Raw genomic sequence first — 18,635 nt, forward strand, 5'->3', positions numbered from 1 at the left:
TGAGAGCAGTCATCAATGATATCAGTGATCTTAAGTTTTAGATGGTTATTCTCTGTCAACTGTATCTTTAAGATGTCTCCAATTTCTAACGAATTTACATTTTTCTTGTCTTTCTTCGAAGCAAGTAAAGAAAAAGAACACCAACCCGAAGCTCATTTCGAAGTTTCAAAATTTTTACAAGCTTCTCACAAGCTCTCATCATTGCTGATTCATCTTTTGCAAAAGCGAATTCAAGCAAACGGTACCGTAAAGGAGTGATTTTATGGTTGAATAGGGGATCCTTGTTTTCGATGGAAATACCAAGAATATCTTTAACAGCATTGAGTTTTCATAGTACTTCTTCGAAGGATCCCAATTCGAAGAATGATGGTGGTACTGAAGTAATTTTTGGGCAATGATGGTTGTGTTTCTTTTCCAGCTGGGTCAAATAACATTTCAGAAATTTTTCGTCAAAGGTTTGATTTGTCATTTTTTTTTTGCAGATATATTCTTAATACTCAACCTTAATGGCTGTTGTTGACCACAGCGCAAGGTATTCATTGACGAGCAAGAAGCAGTATCTCAAAATAAACTCCATGGTAACATTAGCTATTAAATAACAGATAAACAACGGGAGAGAAAAAAAGGTTAATTTAATGTTCAGGAAAAGACAACTCTTTACAGAAGACCTTCACAATCCATCATTTCGATGAACGGACTTGCTTTTGGCGTTGACGTTGCACCATCTCATGTTGTTTTGCTTTGCCATTCGAATTCGTCCTTTGACACTTTTTGAGAGGACCGGGAAAATTTGGCATTTGCTTGTTTTTGAATTCGTTGACAAATTTGGAAAATTAGTGGTTGCTCTTAAAAGAAAAATGAGTTTAACGAATTCGCATCATGGATCATCAGTGATATCCCAAGCACAACAAGAAGAAGAGGTTCCTTCATCATCATCAGCATCGGATGTTTCTTTGACGGTTTGCAAAACACATGATGAAGAGGATGATGAAAACAGCAATAGCACTCCCCTATCTGCCTCAACGGCAGCCTTGTTGTTATCATCTTTGCCTTTTGCTTCTCCCTCTTCGTTTGGTAGCAACATAAATTATTTGACTCCCAAATTCAATCATCATGATAATAACAATGAAATTCAAACAACAAGCACAACGGAAACACCATCTTCGTTCATCGGATTTGTATCGCCCAAAAAAGAAGAAATTGTAACGGATCATAATCATCAGAGTCTTCATCATCATAACGAGCCACAACAAGAAGAAGAGGCTTTACAGAAGCATGATGTCATTTCATCTCCACCTACAGAAATTCGAACGAACACAACAGCAATGCCCACAACAACGCCGTTCAATCCTCCAAACATCTCTCAGCACTTATCACCTCCTAAGAAGAACAAAAGCATCAAGTTTCATAATTTTGTAGCTAGTAGTAGTAGCAACAATAATTCTCATTCATCGATGAAACAGCAGACACCACAGAAAAAGAGTCATGCTCCCACTGTTTTCCAATTTTCAAATTATGAGCCAAAACAAGCCACCCCAAATTCCAATCATGCCACACAGGCATCAAAGCTGACGCAGCAGAGTATGATGATGACCATTCCTCTGCTGAAACCTCAACAACCTCAACAGCAAAGCACGGGTCCTCCCTCCTCCTCGTCAGCTAATTCCACTGTAAACATCTCACAACAACAGCCCGTAAATCACCACCTAGGTCAATTTAAAATTACCGACTATTCCAACAATTACACCCAGCCACTGTCACACATTGATTATCTTCCATCATCCAGTATGAAAACATTGGAAAACACTAAAAAAAGAAACAGCACCGGAAGTACCGAGTCTTCATCCGCTCGAGTTTTGAAAAGCTCAAAAACATCACTAGGTTCTACCACAACAAATGCAACATTTTCCAATTTTACAAGCTCTGACTTTGAAGGCTACGTACCAAGTAATAACTTGTCCATTAATGTTTCATCCAATATCTCTTCTTCGAAAAGTAATGCAGGAATTTTAATGTCTTCATCTGCTGTTTCAACACAAGCCACGAGTAAGGAAGATGTGAGAGGAAGCAGTGCGAATCACGACCCCAACTCGATCAATAATCATACGACAGTGAAAACCCATCCAGAGGACGTTACTAAATTTGGCAATGTTTCATCCAAGAGCACAAACAAGCAATCATCATCGCCTCCCATTCATACAAACACTGCCTCGTCATCCTCATCTTCATGGACATTCCACCCTTTCGACAAGACACACCAACCCATTAAGGACCAGTCTACTGGGTTGACCTTTCATGTTTTCACTCCAAAGAAGAAATGAAAGTTTGAATTGAATGAACGATAAATTTAATACATGGCTTCCTGTTCGTGAAACAACAAGGCAAAAAAACGAATGCAAGGCTTTGTGGCTTTTTCACATTTAACAGCAGGGATTCTTTGTCATTTCATGACACACTCGAAAAGGCAAAACATCCCATTCAAAAAGAGAAATATTTGACATTTTGAAAAAAGAGAGAAGCTCATTCCTAGGACCAGTGTTTCAACAGAAGCAACAACACAAAAAACAAACTCCAAGCCTCACAATGTTGCAATTTTTCACCACACAAGACGACAAGCCTCAAGACGCTACGGTGGTAACAAACGGCGTCATACTCTTTCCAAGCATCATACCATTGCAACAACAATCCACCAGCAATGTGACGTCTTTTAAATTTGATCTGTACAGGTATGTTTTCTACATGGTCTCTCTGACTGAATATCATCATGTACGTCGTGTCAAATTGATGATGATTTGTGGAAATGAAAAACAATTAATTGTTCCGTACCACCAGCGAGTTAGTTGCCGGGATTGATTCACCATTCATTTTGATATTTCTAGGTGTCTTGCTCTTTGCTGTAATCTCCTATACAGTGCAATACAAGCAACTCAAAAGAAATCAACATGCTCTCTTCTGGATGTTGTTTGCCTTGTCATTGTTTGCGTCTTTTCAAAACATGACAAGATTGGCCAGTGAGTTGTCATTTTTGCACCCAGACTATTGGACAGCATTTCAATTGAATAATTGGATCAAAATGGTGGACCGATCGATGGCTGCTGTGTTGTTATATACTCAAATACTCATCATGGGATTGATAAGTTTTGCTTTGTAAGTACTTAACAGCATGTGATGGAATTCAAACACAAATCATTTACCCGTAACACCTACATGTCACAACAGCATGACTACGTCGCGAGCAACAGGTGATATTTCTCAAAAAACTTACAAGATTTGTGTTGCTGTCCTCATTGTCATTTTGGTCGTCTTGTTTGTGTTGTTTTTATTAGGACATGTCATGGTGATTCTCATTCTGCATATTCTAAGAACTATACCCAACGCACTCTCTCCAAAAACATCACTCGATTATTCCATTGTTATTTTCACATCACCCATGATTATTTTGTTAATGGGATTGGTTGCAACTTCAGTTTTATTGAATGTAAGTAGTTGTGTTTTGATTACAATGAATATTGATGGCAATATTGTGAAAACGTTAACATAGACATTTGGATTTCGATTATTGGCAACCTTAAGACGGAGTAAGCAAAAAGTGAAGCAGATGATCATCACAAAGACTGCAACTACCATGGCATTGGCCACTACAGACGCTGATTCAGTGTCTGGCAGCGATTCCACACCAAGAGCCATTTCAAATAATAACAACCTTTCGAATTTGTCTGATTGTGACAATACGTCAATTTCTTCAGAGTTACAAACCAAGGAATGTACGGTAGATAGTAATGTGAATTTGAAATCTCTTCAAAAAGCAACTCTTGAGCAAGATCGAACGTATCAAATGAAAAAGCAAGCACTTCGAAGAGTATTGAGTTTACAGTTAGGACTTTCCATTTTCTTCTTTGTACAATTTATTGGATTGTGTTTTATTCCAGGAGCCATCTCATGGCAATTCTCATTGTTGTGTTATCATGCTTTTTCAAACGTTGGAGTTTTGGGATTTATGATTATTTTGTTGTGCATTTATCACCCACTAAAGGAAGTACAACGATTATTTCACAAAGACAAACATGAATTGCAACATGAAATGAACGACATGTCGCTCAAGACGAACAGCATGAGTAACCTTAAAGATATTCAAAAGGTTTAATCGATCGAACATGTGAATGATGTACAATAAAAACAAACACTCTACAGGACTTAAATACGCATGACATCAGTCGTATAAGTCTGATCAGATCTCTCTACAGGAATGTCTGAAATATTAAAGCCATAAGATTGCTTTTTCTGTTCATCGGAGACTTGACTCGTGCCAGGAACATAGGTCTCACTCAACAGTGGCTTCTCTTCAGGAAGAGTGGATTGTTCTTGCTGTTTCACTTCACTGGGACCACTGAACGTTGTGGTGCCACTACTTGTTGTTCCACTCAACTCGCTTCCAGTAGTAGAAGTGGCAGTTGTCGTATGAAGAGGTTCAGTATGGGGCTTACTTCCATAATCTAACAACTTGTCGATGGCACCTGCCAAAGGATGTAAAATCTTACTTCCAAATTTCATGGGTGCCATTGGATGTGGATGAGTAGGAGCATTACTTTTCGCAGTTTGTAAATCACCGTGCAAATTGACCAATTCTTGCTGTGACAAGACAGCTTTCAATCTTGGAAAAACATCTTCCTCCTCTTGTTGCAAATGTTCCAATTCAATTTGAATAAACTTCTCGACTGTCTTGTTAAACACAAATCGATCCATGTCACTCTTTTGAGAGTTGACATTATCGAGTAAGAATTGTAACATTTCCTTATTCAATTGATCATCTAAATAATTTCTTTCACTGAGAAGTTTTCCTCCTTGAATCTTTTCAGCAATGAGTGGATATAAATATCGTTCCTCCGCTGAGGCATGCATACAAATTTCACGAATAAATTGTTCGACAAGGTTATTCTTGTCCGTTTGTGAAGAAGAATTGTGCCATTGGTCAAATAATTGTTTGATCAATTTGTGATCTTGAATTAAAAATTGAATTCCATCGAATAATGCTGTGGATTCTACCATGTTGTGTGTTTTTAAGAAGAAAAATGTTGATTTTGAGAGAATTTGTTTGTTTTTTTGGAGTGGGAATTGGGAATGCTCTCGAGTGCATGTTGTGTCTAAACACGACTCGTTTTGGAAAATAACCAAAATAGAATGAATTTAAACCTTTCTAAAAATGGAAAATTAATTAATTAATATTATTAAGATCTCAATTGTTTCAAATCATCAATTTGGATGTTCAACACGATTCATCTTGTGAAATTTCCAACTGTAGTAATTGCACAATTTTGTCCACATCAGCACTTGGTAAGACATCTTTCAAAACTCGAATACATTCCTTATAAATAAAAAACACATCATTCGGCGAAGGATGTTGATGAGCAAAACATAACAATTGAAATGCATTTTCAAATGAAATTCTCTTCTTACATCGTGAAATAATTTCTTGTTCCAACATGGTGTCACTAAAAACATTACTAACGAGATAGAGTTGAATGAGTTGAGCAATGAGAGTGTCATCTTCTGCAGAATGAATTCGAGCGTCAATTCCAAAGAGTGTTGAAATGTATTCTTCAATGATGGGAATGTAAGGGTCATCCAAATATGGAAATATTGTGTTGTCAATTTCAATTAAAAATTGTTGGGAATGATCATTGTTGTTGACATTAAAATCAAGTACTCGATCATCGCCAACATGTTGATGTCGTTTTTTCAACCACAAATCTCGAACACAGGCATGGAAAAAATCATTGGTGACTAAAATTGGCATTGGAACTCGAATGTCATGAAATGTTGTTCTTGTTGAATCTTCCATTTGTGAAATCTGTTCCTCTTCCTCTCCTCCTTCCTTCAACACAGTATTTGTACTTGTAAATATCAATCGTATGGTCGTTGTGAAATACTTGTATAATTCTGGATATTTTCCTTTGAAAACATCTCTCAAAAATGCAATTAATTGTTTAGCAGGAGATGGTAATAAATAATCATCTTCAAACGTATAAATCTTTCCATGAATGTACTCGCAGATGGATGGCATGTTGTGTTGTTCACAAAAAGTATTGAGACGAACCATTTCTTCTCGATTGTTAAAAATTGGAGGATCCATGCCATACAAGTAATCGACAATGTGACTAAATGTGTCGACAGAGAGATTGCTTAAATGTAATTCTGAAATGTTCTCCCCGTGATTGAATGAAGACTGATGTGTTTCATTATCTTGTAATTTCTCAATCAATTCTCTGAAATAGGAAAATCGGGAAAGCATAAATTTGTGAAGATAAAAGGTCTTTTCATTTAGAACCTTGACCTTAATGTCACATCCAATAGGAATGTAATCTCCAAATGTGTCTTGCATTCGTTTGTGAAACAGTGTTCCAAAATTCACATAATCTTGTTCCGTTCCCACACGGCTCAATACTTCTTCAACGTCGTTCAAATGGAAAAGCCAAATCTTGTCATTCTTAAAAGTACCTGTTTTTTTCTCACTATTCAATTGACCTCCTACAAGAATGAAACTACTTGGTGAAATGGCACATGTCGAATGATGTGAAATATCTCCAAAGGAATACTTGTTCTCTTCTTCCAAAGATAGACCAGTATTGTCCATGTCATATTGCAACTCGATTGGATTGTTTTTCGTTGCTCCAGCAATGAGAGACGCATCGATACTTGCTCTTGGTGCCACAGTTCCCATGACATTCATGAAAAATCCTTTTGCAACATTGGTTTTATCGAGACCATAGCTGTAATTTAAACTTCCACCGAATATTAGAATTTTCTCTCCTCTTAGAATCATGGAGGTGTGTTTGATTCGTGGAAAAACGAGATTGGATCGAGTCGAGGTGAAAATGGATTTTGTTGTCAAATTGTCTAAATTGATCGAGAACATGTCATTGAAATATGTTTCTTCATTATTTCCACCGAAAATAATCATCGTGTCAGATGTTTCTTCATTATTGTCCTGACCGAGAGCATGTAATTGAAGAAATTTTGATGAAGATTTGTTATGAATGACAGCACTGTGATTGGCTCTTGGTCTTAAACTATTCAGATCTGTACTTGGAACATTGGCAAGTGACAAGGATGTGGACTGTTACATTTAGTGACATTCATCAAATTTGGTAGTATTTAAGTGTTCAGTTATTATTGACATTAGAAAGTGTGTTAAAACTTCAAATTAAAAAAATCCTCACCTTACTATGAAGTCCAATTTCAAGTTTTTTCCATTTTCGACTTTCAAAACTATACTCAAAACAATCTTGAATGGTTCGATTCATGGTATCAATTCCTCCATAAATCACAATCGAATCCACACTGGAACGATAAACCATAGAATGACCATATCTCTTCGAAGGCCAAAGGATCACTTCTCCACTAGTATTATTATTATTCTGTAAAGATGTGATTGAATTCGTTTGACGATTGGTCTCCAAATGTTGTGTCCATGTTCGAGTGGCAATGTCAAATTCAAATAAATCTCCCAAAGCTTTAAATTGTGCATCTTGACCACCAAAGACCACTAAAGATCCTTCTAAATGTTCATGGTTGGGTTTTCTAAAAATCATTGAATGATGCGATCGAGCAGATGGCATTGGGGAAGAAGTGCTTTCAATTTTTTCAACCTGATGAATCATGATGGAAGAAGTCATTAATTTCCTTTTTTGTAAATTTTCTTGCAATAACAAACAGGAGGATGTATTGTGTTCTCCTTCATCAAGATGATCTTGCTCATTGAGAGGTCCTCCGATTTTAATTTCATACAAGGCATTGCTTCGTTTGTTATCCGTTTGACCTCCGAATAGAAAGAGAGAAAAGAAGGAATGATTCGAAAGGTCGTGCTGTTGTTGTTGTTCGTTGGAAAAGGGATCAAGCCGAGTGCAAGCCATGGCATGGCTGATAATGGATTTGAAGGGAAAACATTCTTGTCCACGGAGCAATGAAACTTTGGCTTTCATTTTTTTTGTGTTGTTGAAACTGTTTTTGTGTTATGACATTTGACTTGCTGAAAAAGTTCAAGTTCTCGAGTACCTTTGACTTGAAACTCGACTCGACGATCATGCATCAAATTCACATCACATGCTTACTTCTTCTTTTTATTCTTGTTCTTTTCTTCTGCCATTTTCGCTTCAAGATCTTGTCTTTCCTTGTCTTTTTCTTCTTTTGTTTTCTTTCGGTATTTCTGAGGAAGCTTTTGAGTGAATTGCTTCATCTTCAAGTCGTCTTGTTGATAGATTGGATCGATTTTTGACAAGGGTACAACAAATTCGTCCACTTGAAGTGGTTTTGTGTCAAGTTTGGCAATTCTTCTTTCATTGATTACGCTCTCAATGATCAGTTTGATGCTTGCAACAGTGTAGTTGGTTGAAATATGAGCCAGAGTGTGCAAATCAAATTCTTCACTTAAGGGACGAGAAATGGCCTTCTCTAACAAGGTTCTCCATAGGACTCTGCATGAAGAATAATCTGGAAGAGTTGTGTAAACCATGCGATCGAAAAAGTCACCAAAGAGAGCTGTGTCTGCGTCCCAAGGCTCGTTCATGTTGGCAATGATTAAAATTCGGTCGTCAGGTGTCATGGCCTTCATTTGGGTGAGGAGTGGTTTTCTCAAACGTTTCATGTTGGCCTTTGTCTTGCCCTTTCCCTTACCCTTAATGATGGTATCAAAATCGTCAATATAAATTACTGCAGGTTGCATGTCCTTGGCGACACGAAATAATTTTCCAATCATGGTGGTTGCCTCGCTTTGCTCTGTACAAATATTTTGAGTGACGGCAGGAGATAAATCAAAGAATACAGCTCCCAATTCATGACTAATAGCGTGTGCGAGATGGGTCTTGCCTGTGCCCTTATGGCCGTAGAAGAGAATGGATCGTAAAGGGGGTGCTTCTTTGTGAACTGTAGGCGTGGACATGTAGAGAATTATTTCTTGGCATACATTTCGGATTTGTGCGAGGGATGGCTCTTCCCACTCTAGAATGGAACCAATAAGTCGAGGTTCACCCAAGAAAGAATCCAAAGTTAGAGGAGGAACTTTGGTGATAATACCCATGGACGCCAAATCTGAAAAGAATGCTTCAGAGGATGGCATTTTCACTTCTTCCTTTGGTTTGGCAGGAGGCTTTTCAGGCTTTGCAGGCTTTTTTGGAGGGTTTTCACTTTCGAGTTGCAATCTCAAGTTATCGAGCTCTTCTCGAATTTGATTGTCAACTTTTTTGCGAATTTCTTCTTCAATACCCTTGTCACCTTCCATGAGTTCCTTTCGCAATAATGACTTGTCAAACTTTTGATCAAAGTCCAGCGAGCTCACTCGATCTCTCCACTTTTCGACCAACTGCTTGAGTAGTACGGAAATGGTAGGGATGAATTTTGATTCGTCTTTCATGGTGGGAGTAGCTTCTGCTTGAGGCTGGTCCTTGCCTCCTTTTGCAGGAGGTTTTTTTGTGGATGAGGCTGGAGCGCTTCCTCCCTTCTTATTCTTACTTGGTGGAGCTAGGGCTTCCTTCTTTTGTTCTGCCAACAGCTTTTTCTGTTCTTCTGTGGCCTTAATAATGTTTTGCATGAAGGCTTTCGAGCCACCATCAGACTCTGAAGGAAACCTTGGAATTCCACCGTCACCTTCTTGTCTATACAATAGAATTTGTTCCATGAGAGCGTCATGCATGTCTTCTATCATTTGCGGTCCTTCTTCCTCCAAAATTGCAGATCGCATTTTAATTCTCTGCTCTTCCAAATCTCTCTTGTTTTCTGCTTGCTTAATCTTTCGTTTGGCTCTTCCCAAATGATCCATTTCTTTAATTTTGACAGGTGTGTCTTCTTGAGCAGCTGGTTCTTCTTTTTGAACCTCTTTTTTCTGTTGTTGTTTTTTTGCTCCTTCTAAAGACATGCCAAGAAACTTTGCTTCCTCTCTCTTCTCTCGGTCGATTCGTTTTCTCCAATAGAAACCTCGGAATACTTTTTGAATTTTTATGGCCGCTTCATCCATGATGGAGTCCATGTCCTCATCTTTTTTGGTCTTTTTTCGTTCTTCTCCCAATTTTTGTTCGAGTTTAATTCGAGCAATATTTCTTCCTTGCCGGCCTCGTTCATTGGTTTGGATGATGAGAATGGCTTGGTTGATGGTGAGCGTGTTATTTTTTTGGGTGTTCTGAGAAGCGCTGGGGTCAGTTCTGGCAAGAAAGTCGCCGTTAGGGCTTGGTCTCTTTCTCAAAACGTCCAGTAGAATTTCCCTTCTCCTAATTTCTTTTTCATTGTCTTCATGTAAAAATCGAGGAATTCTAATTTCGAGCTCATTCGGATCCAGTTTCAAGTCGATTAGAATTTCATCAAATTCAGGAAACTCCCCCATCAATTTTATGATTATTGATTTAATTTCCAAAATTCTACCAATAACATTTTCAAGAATTACTTTGAGATCTTCTCTTTTTTGAGGTTGAAGCATTTGATCGTAACACATCTGTGATTAGGGTAAATCAAAGTTAGATTTACAATTTCCCAACAGAATATATCATTTCCGAACGTACCTCCATCTTGTTGTATAGATTTACATATTTTACATATAACGATTGATAATGTTGATTAAATAGAGCCTGTTGCTCCAATATATTTTTCGGGAGATTGGCCTTGTTTGCCAGTTTATTCTCTCCCACCACCAGCAAATCTCTCAACTCGACCAAAACCTCCGACAAGAGGCCTTCATAATACACATTAGACATTTTTTTTAGCAACTTTTTTGATTCTCAACCTATCGTAAATTTTTTGGCGGGTGAACTTAAATTTCTACTGCAATTGTGATCTTTCATCAGTTAATGAGTAAATCAAATTATTTGCCGTGGGAACCATCCTTTTTAAATCAATGCTGTTTCCAAGCTCTTATTGGAATAAACTTTATTTATTACAAAAAAAATGCAAGTTGTGGTTCAGCTGATGGATTTGATGAGTATTCCGATCTGGCTCAGACATGAAGACCATTATCATCAGGATGAATTTTATTTACTGAAATTATTACAACAATTATTGAGAAAACCAAAGATGAGGACACGACGAGCATTTTCCATGAATTTTGAAATGACTAATGTTTTGGGACAAGATTTTTCTTCAATACCCGAGAATGAAAAGACATATACACTACATGGGGATTTACCTCTTCATTATCCTTGTGAAGTTAAAATTTCATATACTCTTTCGTGTTTGCTCATCAGTAATTATGGAGGAAATTGTAATGGTATACTAATTTTGGATTTGGAAACCAAGAAGGTAAAAACGAACATCAAGACCGATAAGAGCCCTTCATATCTATTCGTTGAGGAACAATATAATGGACACACAGATGCACTGATTTTTGTGTGTGATTCAACTCATACCGTGTCTAAATTTGACCTGGGATCAATCATGAGTCCTACTCTTCCTGTTGAAGTAGGAGTAAAATCCGAGCATTTTATTTGGCAAAATTCGTCCATTTTGAATCCAGAAGGAATTACAGGTTGGAATTCTCAACTATTTGTCTGTTGTTCGAGAAGTAACACAATTAATGTATTGAGCTCGAAAACAGGCTTACCTTTATATGAAATTTCTTTACCATATTCACCTTATGGTATTGATTTTTCTGTGGATGCCGAATATTTAATTGTTTCAAGCGATAATGAGCAAAGTATTGTCATGTTACAACGTACTATCAGTGGCACTGATATCAAATGGGAGTATAGGTACAACAATTTGGACATTTGTACAAATTTAAAAGGTCTCGACTTTGCTTATGCACTCACAGTGGACAAGGCTGCAAATCATATAATAGTGACTGATGACCTTAACACGGTATCTATTTTTAATAATGTTGGTACTTTGCTAAAAAGATTTACCTCCAAATACAACATTAAAATAGAATCGCCATATGGAGCGTGTGTGAATGAGCTAACAGGAGAATTAATAGTATGTGATAATGGAGAGAGCAGAGTGTTAATTTTCAAATAAGGATTTAAGATAACAACATGAATACTATCATAGAACAATATGCTACTGAAGGCTACTTTGTTGTTCATGATTTAGATGTCCATTAAATCAGGTATTACGTTAAATGAATTCATTTATTTCAGCACTGGCATGATTTGTTGAAGGGAAGGTCTTTGTGATGGGTTTGAATGTAACATGGACACCACACCTTATGTCACTGGCCACTGAAAAACGACTAGTTCTGCTTTCAGGTAAAAGAAATTCATTTTCCAATTCAGGTGCCAAAAACAAGTATGTACCAGCAAGCGAGCTATTGTTTGTATGATCTGAAGCTTTCGCCAATCCAAAATCTGAAATTGCAATATGAATCTCTTCATTTTCTAAATCTAATTCTTTGATCAAGATATTGTCTGGTTTAATGTCACTACCATTTTTGGTTAATTTGTAAAATCCTAAATATGTAAAATATAAATTTGCATCAACACTTACCGATCGGCACAATATTATGTTGTTGCATCCACACCAACACTCCACAAACTTGTCTCATAATCTCAATCAACATTTTCTCTGAAACTCGAATTTCCTTTGAAATCATCAACGAATTGAAACTTCCTTTCATCAATTCCATTTCAATAAACATGGCTGACACTTGACGTAACGGCTTGGCTGAACGAACTTGTACAACATTGGGATGAAATAACCTTGCCATATTCATGGCTTCAATTAATGCTCGTTGTAATCCAGCAGTATCTGTAGGTGGCCATAATATCATTTTCAAAGCAACTGATTGATCATTAATACATGCCTTGTAAACATGTCCAAATCCACAACTTGTCAGATATTGAATATTGGTATAACCTTGTTGTTGAAGGATTTGGTAAATGAAAGAAAAATCCAAAGTTGGTGTGTGAGAATGTATTGTTGAGGTCGTGTTTGTATGTTGATGAATAATGTCTTCTATCATGCCTTCAAAACTCGATGATGGAAATAAATCATCATCTCTGTCTTGGATCAGTAAAGAATTTAAAGTTGACATCATGTCAGATGATGTGACGTCATTCGTGTCGAATTCTTGAAAAATTCCCTCAAAATTTGATGATGGAAAAGGGTCATCTTGTTGATGAAAATGTAATTGATTGATGATCTCATTGTTGTGTTGTTCAATGTTTTCGCTTTCTTGAATGGAACTCTGTTGAATAAACTTGTCAATCATTGTATAAATCTCATTCATGATCTGTTGATTGTTTCTAATTTCAATTGAAATCATGTCATTCATATTCTGCAATATATATTCTTTGTTTTTTAAAGCCAACTCGACGGATCGTTGCTTCACAGCATTGCGAAGAATTTCCAAATCTTTTTTCAAATCATCCGAAGCACGTTCTAGAGAATTATCCTCTCGTCGGACCGCTTGCATCAGCTCTAATTTTTTTTTGATGTTTTGACAGAGATTGTCAATGTTGAACATAGCTTGTGAACACTTCAGTTAAACCGAATGGATTTCTTCAAGGGTTGGTCTTTGTAATGGATTTGGGTGTAACATGGACATAACACAGTGACTAGCTCTCGCAATTTGTTTGAATGATTGAAATTTCCAAATAATAAAAATTAGAGTGTGGATGATGATTGTTTTATTCGAATACCTTGGGGTTGAAAAAGAAGGTAATGGAAATTGAACGCCCCAACGTTCCCAATAACTCGAGGTCACAGAGGGATCGAGTTGCCATTCGGACGAAGATTTTTGAATAACACCAAAGGGTCGCACAGAAGTTGGGTTGAGAGAAATCATTTTCTCGATATGTTGTTATGGTTGCTTTGCCCAACTTCTAGCGTTTCAATTATTGAAACAGTTTTGGCATCTGAATCGAGAATTAGAAAAAGACATCAAAGGCTATCTGTTATCATGCCTTAGAGTCATATACCAGCAATGTGTTAAAGATCCATCTCACAATTCCTTGTTTAACATTATGCGCGATGGAAGAACCTAAAACTCCACAAGCGTAATTAATTTTAGCTTCCCTATCACCTTCAAAACCCATCAAAGCATCGACAACAACTTCAATATCACTTCCAAAAAGTTGAACACCATCCAGTTGTTGTTCAGCCAGCCCCACTCCAACCTCAACATCCTTCAAAATCATTGCCACTTCCAAGTCCTTGGTTTCGTTTTGTCCAACTTTAACTCACCTGTTGTTATAAATCCTGAGCGTCTTTGTAGTGTAAGATTTACTGGGGCAACTTGTGTAATATTTGTCGTTTGCTGATCTGGGTTCGAGGTATTTGTTGACTGTTTTGTCTGTAGCTTTTGCTTTTTAGGATAAGTGGCCAATAACACCCGTTTGCTTTCTGATTTTTTTGCCATCTCTCAAAACTCCCTTGAAGATTCTGGTAAATCTTCTGAATTTGTAGAGTATGATTCGCTTTCTGATCTTTCTAATGCTTCTACAAAGTCAAAATAATTAACCACAGAAGCCCATGATTTATCAAAACTCTGTACGGTAGTGTTATGCTTGATCTCGTCATTCCTTCTTCCAGACTTTTTCTTTTCATCTCTTGAATTTGAAATACGGAGATTATGAGGTGTAGCTTTGATTGAAAAGGTTTTAGAATGAACATCAGATTGGCCCTTATTAAATTCATGAAACTGATTTACAAGCATACACTCCCCGATCCAAGAGAACATTAGGAATTTTAAGAATTGCCTTAAACGAATTTGGGAGCGAGAAGAACATGCTATGATTAAAACGCTTGTATATTTTGGATTTTGAGATGGTACTCTTTGAACATAACCATACACACTGCCAACAATTATCGCAAAATTTCTAACTAATTTCTTTGCCCCTTTGTGCCTTGGTACGTTAGCGATTTCTAAACGCATCCTTTTCGGAAGGTGATGCTCTTTCCAATCTTCGTTCGACATGTTCGGAATGGGTTTCATAACCTCACAACCCGTTTCAAGGCCCTTACTCATTTTTTGCGCAATAGATGATTTGTGGTTCTCTGACTTTATAACAATGCTTTCAACAAGAAGAATTAATGAGGTGTCATGGTCTCTGTTTTCTCTAGAAAAAAATGTTCAAAAAGTTCCTCAAGCCTTTCTTGTTCTTGACACTTGGCAGTTCAGCAGCTGGCCTCACTTACCATCAATATAATCAATCCAATGAACAATCCAAGATGTTCCAATCCACATCATCAAATTCATCACCGATCTCAACACACAACACTCCAACCATTCGTGTGGCCATCATTGGAAGTGGTATTTCTGGATCGGGAGCAGCATATTTTCTCTCCGATCTCTATGATCGATTGGATTTGAACTCGTCTCCTCTCTCCCCAGAACCTTTGAATCATGATAATGATTCAACCATCCTCAAGCCTCCTCTCGAATTCATCTTGTACGAACGAAATGATGAACTTGGTGGACGATTAAAAGAAATTAATTTATTTCCGAATATTCATGATGAAACGAATCCGTACAAGTATTCGTTCGAAGTCGGAGGAAGTTCACTCATTTTGGAAAACAAGTATGCTTTACAATTGGTCGATCGTTTTGGATTGACTTTGAAAGAGCCACATTTTGAAGATATTCGAATTGGAATTTGGAATGGTGATGAAAAACAAATTGTTTTTTGTGAATCCAGGTCATGGTGGAAGACAATGATCAAGGGAGCTTGGAGATATGATTTTGGAATTCCACTCTACTTGTTGAAACGAAATGTCAATTATTACTTGTCTCAGAATCGATTTTTGAAAATTTATGAATTGCAACAAGTGCCACAAGAAGGAAAAATTTCAAGTGAAGATGTGAAGAAGGTTTACACATGGGAGGAGACGAGTGAATTTTTGAAGGAAACTGGAATGCAAGAGCTCACGACTCAAACTTTTTATGAGTTTGCGAGAAATAATTGGATTCAGGAGAGATTTGTTAAGGAATATTGTGATTCGATTTTGAGAATTAATTACATGACAAGTTCTGAAACTATTTCTGCCTTTGCTGGAATTGTGGGATTAGCAGGTGCTGTTTCTGATTTTAGACAGGTAAGTTTTGTGTACATTGTTTGCTGTTGTGTGTTAATCTCTCATTCAGGTTCTTCATGGAACGTCACAACTTCCAAAGAATTGTATCCAAGCTTTGAAATCCAAAAAATTGAATCTCAAATTGAACCATGAAGTGTCACAAATTTCGTACGATAGTGCAAGCAACAAGTATTCCATCTCTGCAGTGGATTTGAAAGCAAAAGCCAACAATTCAGCAGCACACATTCTCGACACGAACATTGATTACATTATTGTTGCAACACCTCTCGAGTTTACAAATATTCGCTTTGAAAATATTCAATTGCCACCAAAAGCATTGGAAAAACGTGAAATGAACATTCTCGTCACGAGTTTAGTCATTGCCAAGGATATCAACAAGAATTATTTTGGAATGGACAGTTCAGATGGTCCTTTGTATATTACCACCATGAAACCTTTAACAGTGAGTCAATTACCGTTCAATAATATTGCACCTCAAGGAGAAGCTCCAAACAGTGAAAACACATCAGACAAGAAGGATCACATTTTTGAATCCTTTTCACACTCACCATTCACCAAAGAGGTATTGAATGAGATTTATGTTGGACCCAGCAAACTCGTTCAGCAATATTGGAAACATGGAAGTTATCCAATTTTAAAGCCAAATCTTGTTCAACCTCCTGTAAAATTGCACCAACGAATTTATTATCCGAACAGCATGGAAAGTGTCATTAGTACCATGGAGACAAGTTTAATTTCATCAAAGAATGTATCATTATTAATTATTAAGGACATGTTGAAACGTTTTGAACAATAATTCGACCTGTAAAATGACGTGTAAATAATACAAGAGTCATGTTGTTCTCTTGGATCTTTCTAGTGTTGCCACTCAATTAGATAAAATATTTGAAACCGGCTATTGAATCTCCTTATCAAAATTTCTAAAATCTCACTCTTATTAGTTTAACATGATCTACAATTAATGTTCAAAAGGACGTTGAGGATCATATACAGTATCATCATAATTTGCAGTGATGGCGTTCACTTGTTCTTCATCCTCACTGGGTTTTGTAAATCCGTTAAATAACACTATTCCAATTCCAATAACAGCAACTCCTAAAATTAATGAAAACTGGAGTGTCATCATCATCATTTAAAATTCGGTAGTAAAAGGGAGTTTTACTGAGGTTTGTTGTAATCAATAAAAGTGGTTGGTTGACTAATTTTTTGAATTTTCACTTTCAAAAAATTTACATTACTTGTGATATGGAACAATTATTATCAATTACTTCGAGAAAGGTGATAGAATCACTTTCTCTCAAAGAATTGAAAAGTATTTACAGCAAACTCAAGAAGGCTTTCCCAGCAGGGAAGAAGAATGATGTTGTTAATGATTTAATATCTTGCTACCCCTCTGACCAGTCCAACGAAATTACAAGTAAGAAAGAATTACTCAGAAGAATCAAGGATTTGAGAGTAGTTCCGGAACGGACAGAAGAGGAAGAGGTAGAAGAGGAAGTAGAGGAAGAAGAGGTCTCAAGTGAAGTGCTGTCAAAAAGGATTAGAGAATTAGAAGAAGAGTTAGACTTTATGCGTGATGAGGTTAAGAAAGCGAAGTCATCGGCCGAACGAGACATCAACCAAATCATGGTTGATTTGACTCAACAAGGCGCGTTTTCGCAAAGGGATGTCTGTGATGACCAGCTACCAGCGGCCCTAGCTAATGGTCAACGAAATAGGGTTCTCGAGCTACTCAAGAGTGGGAAGAGTATTGATTTGAATCTATTTCAAATAGATTGTATGGCCGAATCTCTTGCCAACGAACGGGTGTCTACTGTTTTTGACCGTAACTCAGTCAGGAAGGAAGAAGTGGAGGAGTTTAGTTCTCTTGGAGCTATTTACAAGATTCTGTTGAAGAAACAGCTCAAGAATAAGGACGAAGATGAAGAGTTGCAACGGGCTATTGACTCAGTCGAGAATCGTGCATTTGTTCTCCTTGCGAGACAGAAGCACCAGCAAGCGGCAGAGATAATTAGTTCCTCTACTCTCAACCCGTTGTTGAGAGAAAAAGCGGACCTGTTCTCTTGGGCGCTGAAAGCAGTGGGTAAGAGCGACAAAGATGCAAAGGTGTTGAAACAACAATTGAAAATCCCTACTCCAGAGAAAGATGTTAGCAATATAGTATGTCTATATTGTAAGAAACCAGGTCACACTAAAGAAACGTGTCGCAAAAAGATGAGGGATGATGAGAAAGCCAATAAACAACGAGGCCCTCACAGTTCTCTCTACGAAATCCTTCAGTTTTTTCCAAGATACTCACATGGAAGAAATTGCCTTCAGGAAGAAGGCTATTCATTCGATTTCCAACAAGTGGAGACAATGGGAAATGATGGGTGCCAAAAAAGAGATTGTGGGTCTTTTGAAAGATGGGGTTCCAATTATGGTCAGCAAGTATTTCATCCCTTACTATGGAAGAGTAGATATATCCCTTTGGTCGAAGGAAGAAAGAGAATTTCTAACGGAAGAGATATGTATGATGTTATCTATTGGTGCATTGGAATTCTTCCAAGGAACTCCGAAGGTGGTGGCCAAGTATCGATTGGTACCGAAGAAAGGAAAGAAGAAATTCAGATTAATTGTGGATCTTC

General features: G+C 37.2%; 10 protein-coding genes across 10 annotated transcripts in view; 5 read left to right on the top strand and 5 right to left on the bottom strand.

The window, feature by feature from the left end:
* Positions 1-857: 857 nt before the first annotated feature.
* C9374_011541 (uncharacterized protein) lies at positions 858-2,321 on the top strand (the record flags this gene model as incomplete). The annotated part of the gene is made up of 1 exon (XM_044687208.1): positions 858-2,321. One exon carries the CDS (start codon positions 858-860, stop codon positions 2,319-2,321), a length of 1,464 nt encoding a protein of 487 aa, XP_044554710.1.
* Positions 2,322-2,583: 262 nt separating this feature from the next.
* On the top strand, positions 2,584-4,144 carry C9374_011542 (uncharacterized protein; the record flags this gene model as incomplete). Its single annotated transcript, XM_044687209.1, has 4 exons — positions 2,584-2,726; positions 2,833-3,147; positions 3,220-3,478; positions 3,542-4,144. The coding sequence occupies 4 exons, from the start codon at positions 2,584-2,586 to the stop codon at positions 4,142-4,144; spliced, it is 1,320 nt and encodes a 439-aa protein (XP_044554711.1).
* A 50-nt stretch (positions 4,145-4,194) lies between these two features.
* Positions 4,195-5,046, bottom strand: C9374_011543 (uncharacterized protein; the record flags this gene model as incomplete). The annotated part of the gene is made up of 1 exon (XM_044687210.1): positions 4,195-5,046. One exon carries the CDS (start codon positions 5,044-5,046, stop codon positions 4,195-4,197), a length of 852 nt encoding a protein of 283 aa, XP_044554712.1.
* A 217-nt stretch (positions 5,047-5,263) lies between these two features.
* C9374_011544 (uncharacterized protein) lies at positions 5,264-7,979 on the bottom strand (the record flags this gene model as incomplete). Its single annotated transcript, XM_044687211.1, has 2 exons — positions 5,264-7,114; positions 7,218-7,979. 2 exons carry the CDS (start codon positions 7,977-7,979, stop codon positions 5,264-5,266), a joined length of 2,613 nt encoding a protein of 870 aa, XP_044554713.1.
* Positions 7,980-8,104: 125 nt separating this feature from the next.
* Positions 8,105-10,736, bottom strand: C9374_011545 (uncharacterized protein; the record flags this gene model as incomplete). Its single annotated transcript, XM_044687212.1, has 2 exons — positions 8,105-10,477; positions 10,545-10,736. The coding sequence occupies 2 exons, from the start codon at positions 10,734-10,736 to the stop codon at positions 8,105-8,107; spliced, it is 2,565 nt and encodes an 854-aa protein (XP_044554714.1).
* Positions 10,737-10,926: 190 nt separating this feature from the next.
* Positions 10,927-11,991, top strand: C9374_011546 (uncharacterized protein; the record flags this gene model as incomplete). The annotated part of the gene is made up of 1 exon (XM_044687213.1): positions 10,927-11,991. The coding sequence occupies one exon, from the start codon at positions 10,927-10,929 to the stop codon at positions 11,989-11,991; it is 1,065 nt and encodes a 354-aa protein (XP_044554715.1).
* Positions 11,992-12,090: 99 nt separating this feature from the next.
* Positions 12,091-13,387, bottom strand: C9374_011547 (uncharacterized protein; the record flags this gene model as incomplete). The annotated part of the gene is made up of 2 exons (XM_044687214.1): positions 12,091-12,380; positions 12,460-13,387. The coding sequence occupies 2 exons, from the start codon at positions 13,385-13,387 to the stop codon at positions 12,091-12,093; spliced, it is 1,218 nt and encodes a 405-aa protein (XP_044554716.1).
* Positions 13,388-14,335: 948 nt separating this feature from the next.
* C9374_011548 (uncharacterized protein) lies at positions 14,336-14,941 on the bottom strand (the record flags this gene model as incomplete). The annotated part of the gene is made up of 1 exon (XM_044687215.1): positions 14,336-14,941. The coding sequence occupies one exon, from the start codon at positions 14,939-14,941 to the stop codon at positions 14,336-14,338; it is 606 nt and encodes a 201-aa protein (XP_044554717.1).
* A 101-nt stretch (positions 14,942-15,042) lies between these two features.
* On the top strand, positions 15,043-16,804 carry C9374_011549 (uncharacterized protein; the record flags this gene model as incomplete). Its single annotated transcript, XM_044687217.1, has 2 exons — positions 15,043-16,008; positions 16,058-16,804. 2 exons carry the CDS (start codon positions 15,043-15,045, stop codon positions 16,802-16,804), a joined length of 1,713 nt encoding a protein of 570 aa, XP_044554718.1.
* A 449-nt stretch (positions 16,805-17,253) lies between these two features.
* The window catches only part of C9374_011550 (uncharacterized protein), a gene marked incomplete at both ends in the record, with an annotated part of 3,932 nt that continues 2,550 nt past the window's right edge, over positions 17,254-18,635 (top strand). The window contains one exon of the mRNA XM_044687218.1: positions 17,254-18,635. This exon is cut by the window's right edge and continues 1,312 nt beyond it. Within this exon, the coding sequence (XP_044554719.1) occupies positions 17,254-18,635 (1,382 nt within the window).

Source organism: Naegleria lovaniensis (genome assembly GCF_003324165.1).
Source record: "Naegleria lovaniensis strain ATCC 30569 chromosome Unknown tig004, whole genome shotgun sequence".
Taxonomy (NCBI): Eukaryota; Heterolobosea; class Eutetramitea; order Acrasida; family Naegleriidae; genus Naegleria; species Naegleria lovaniensis.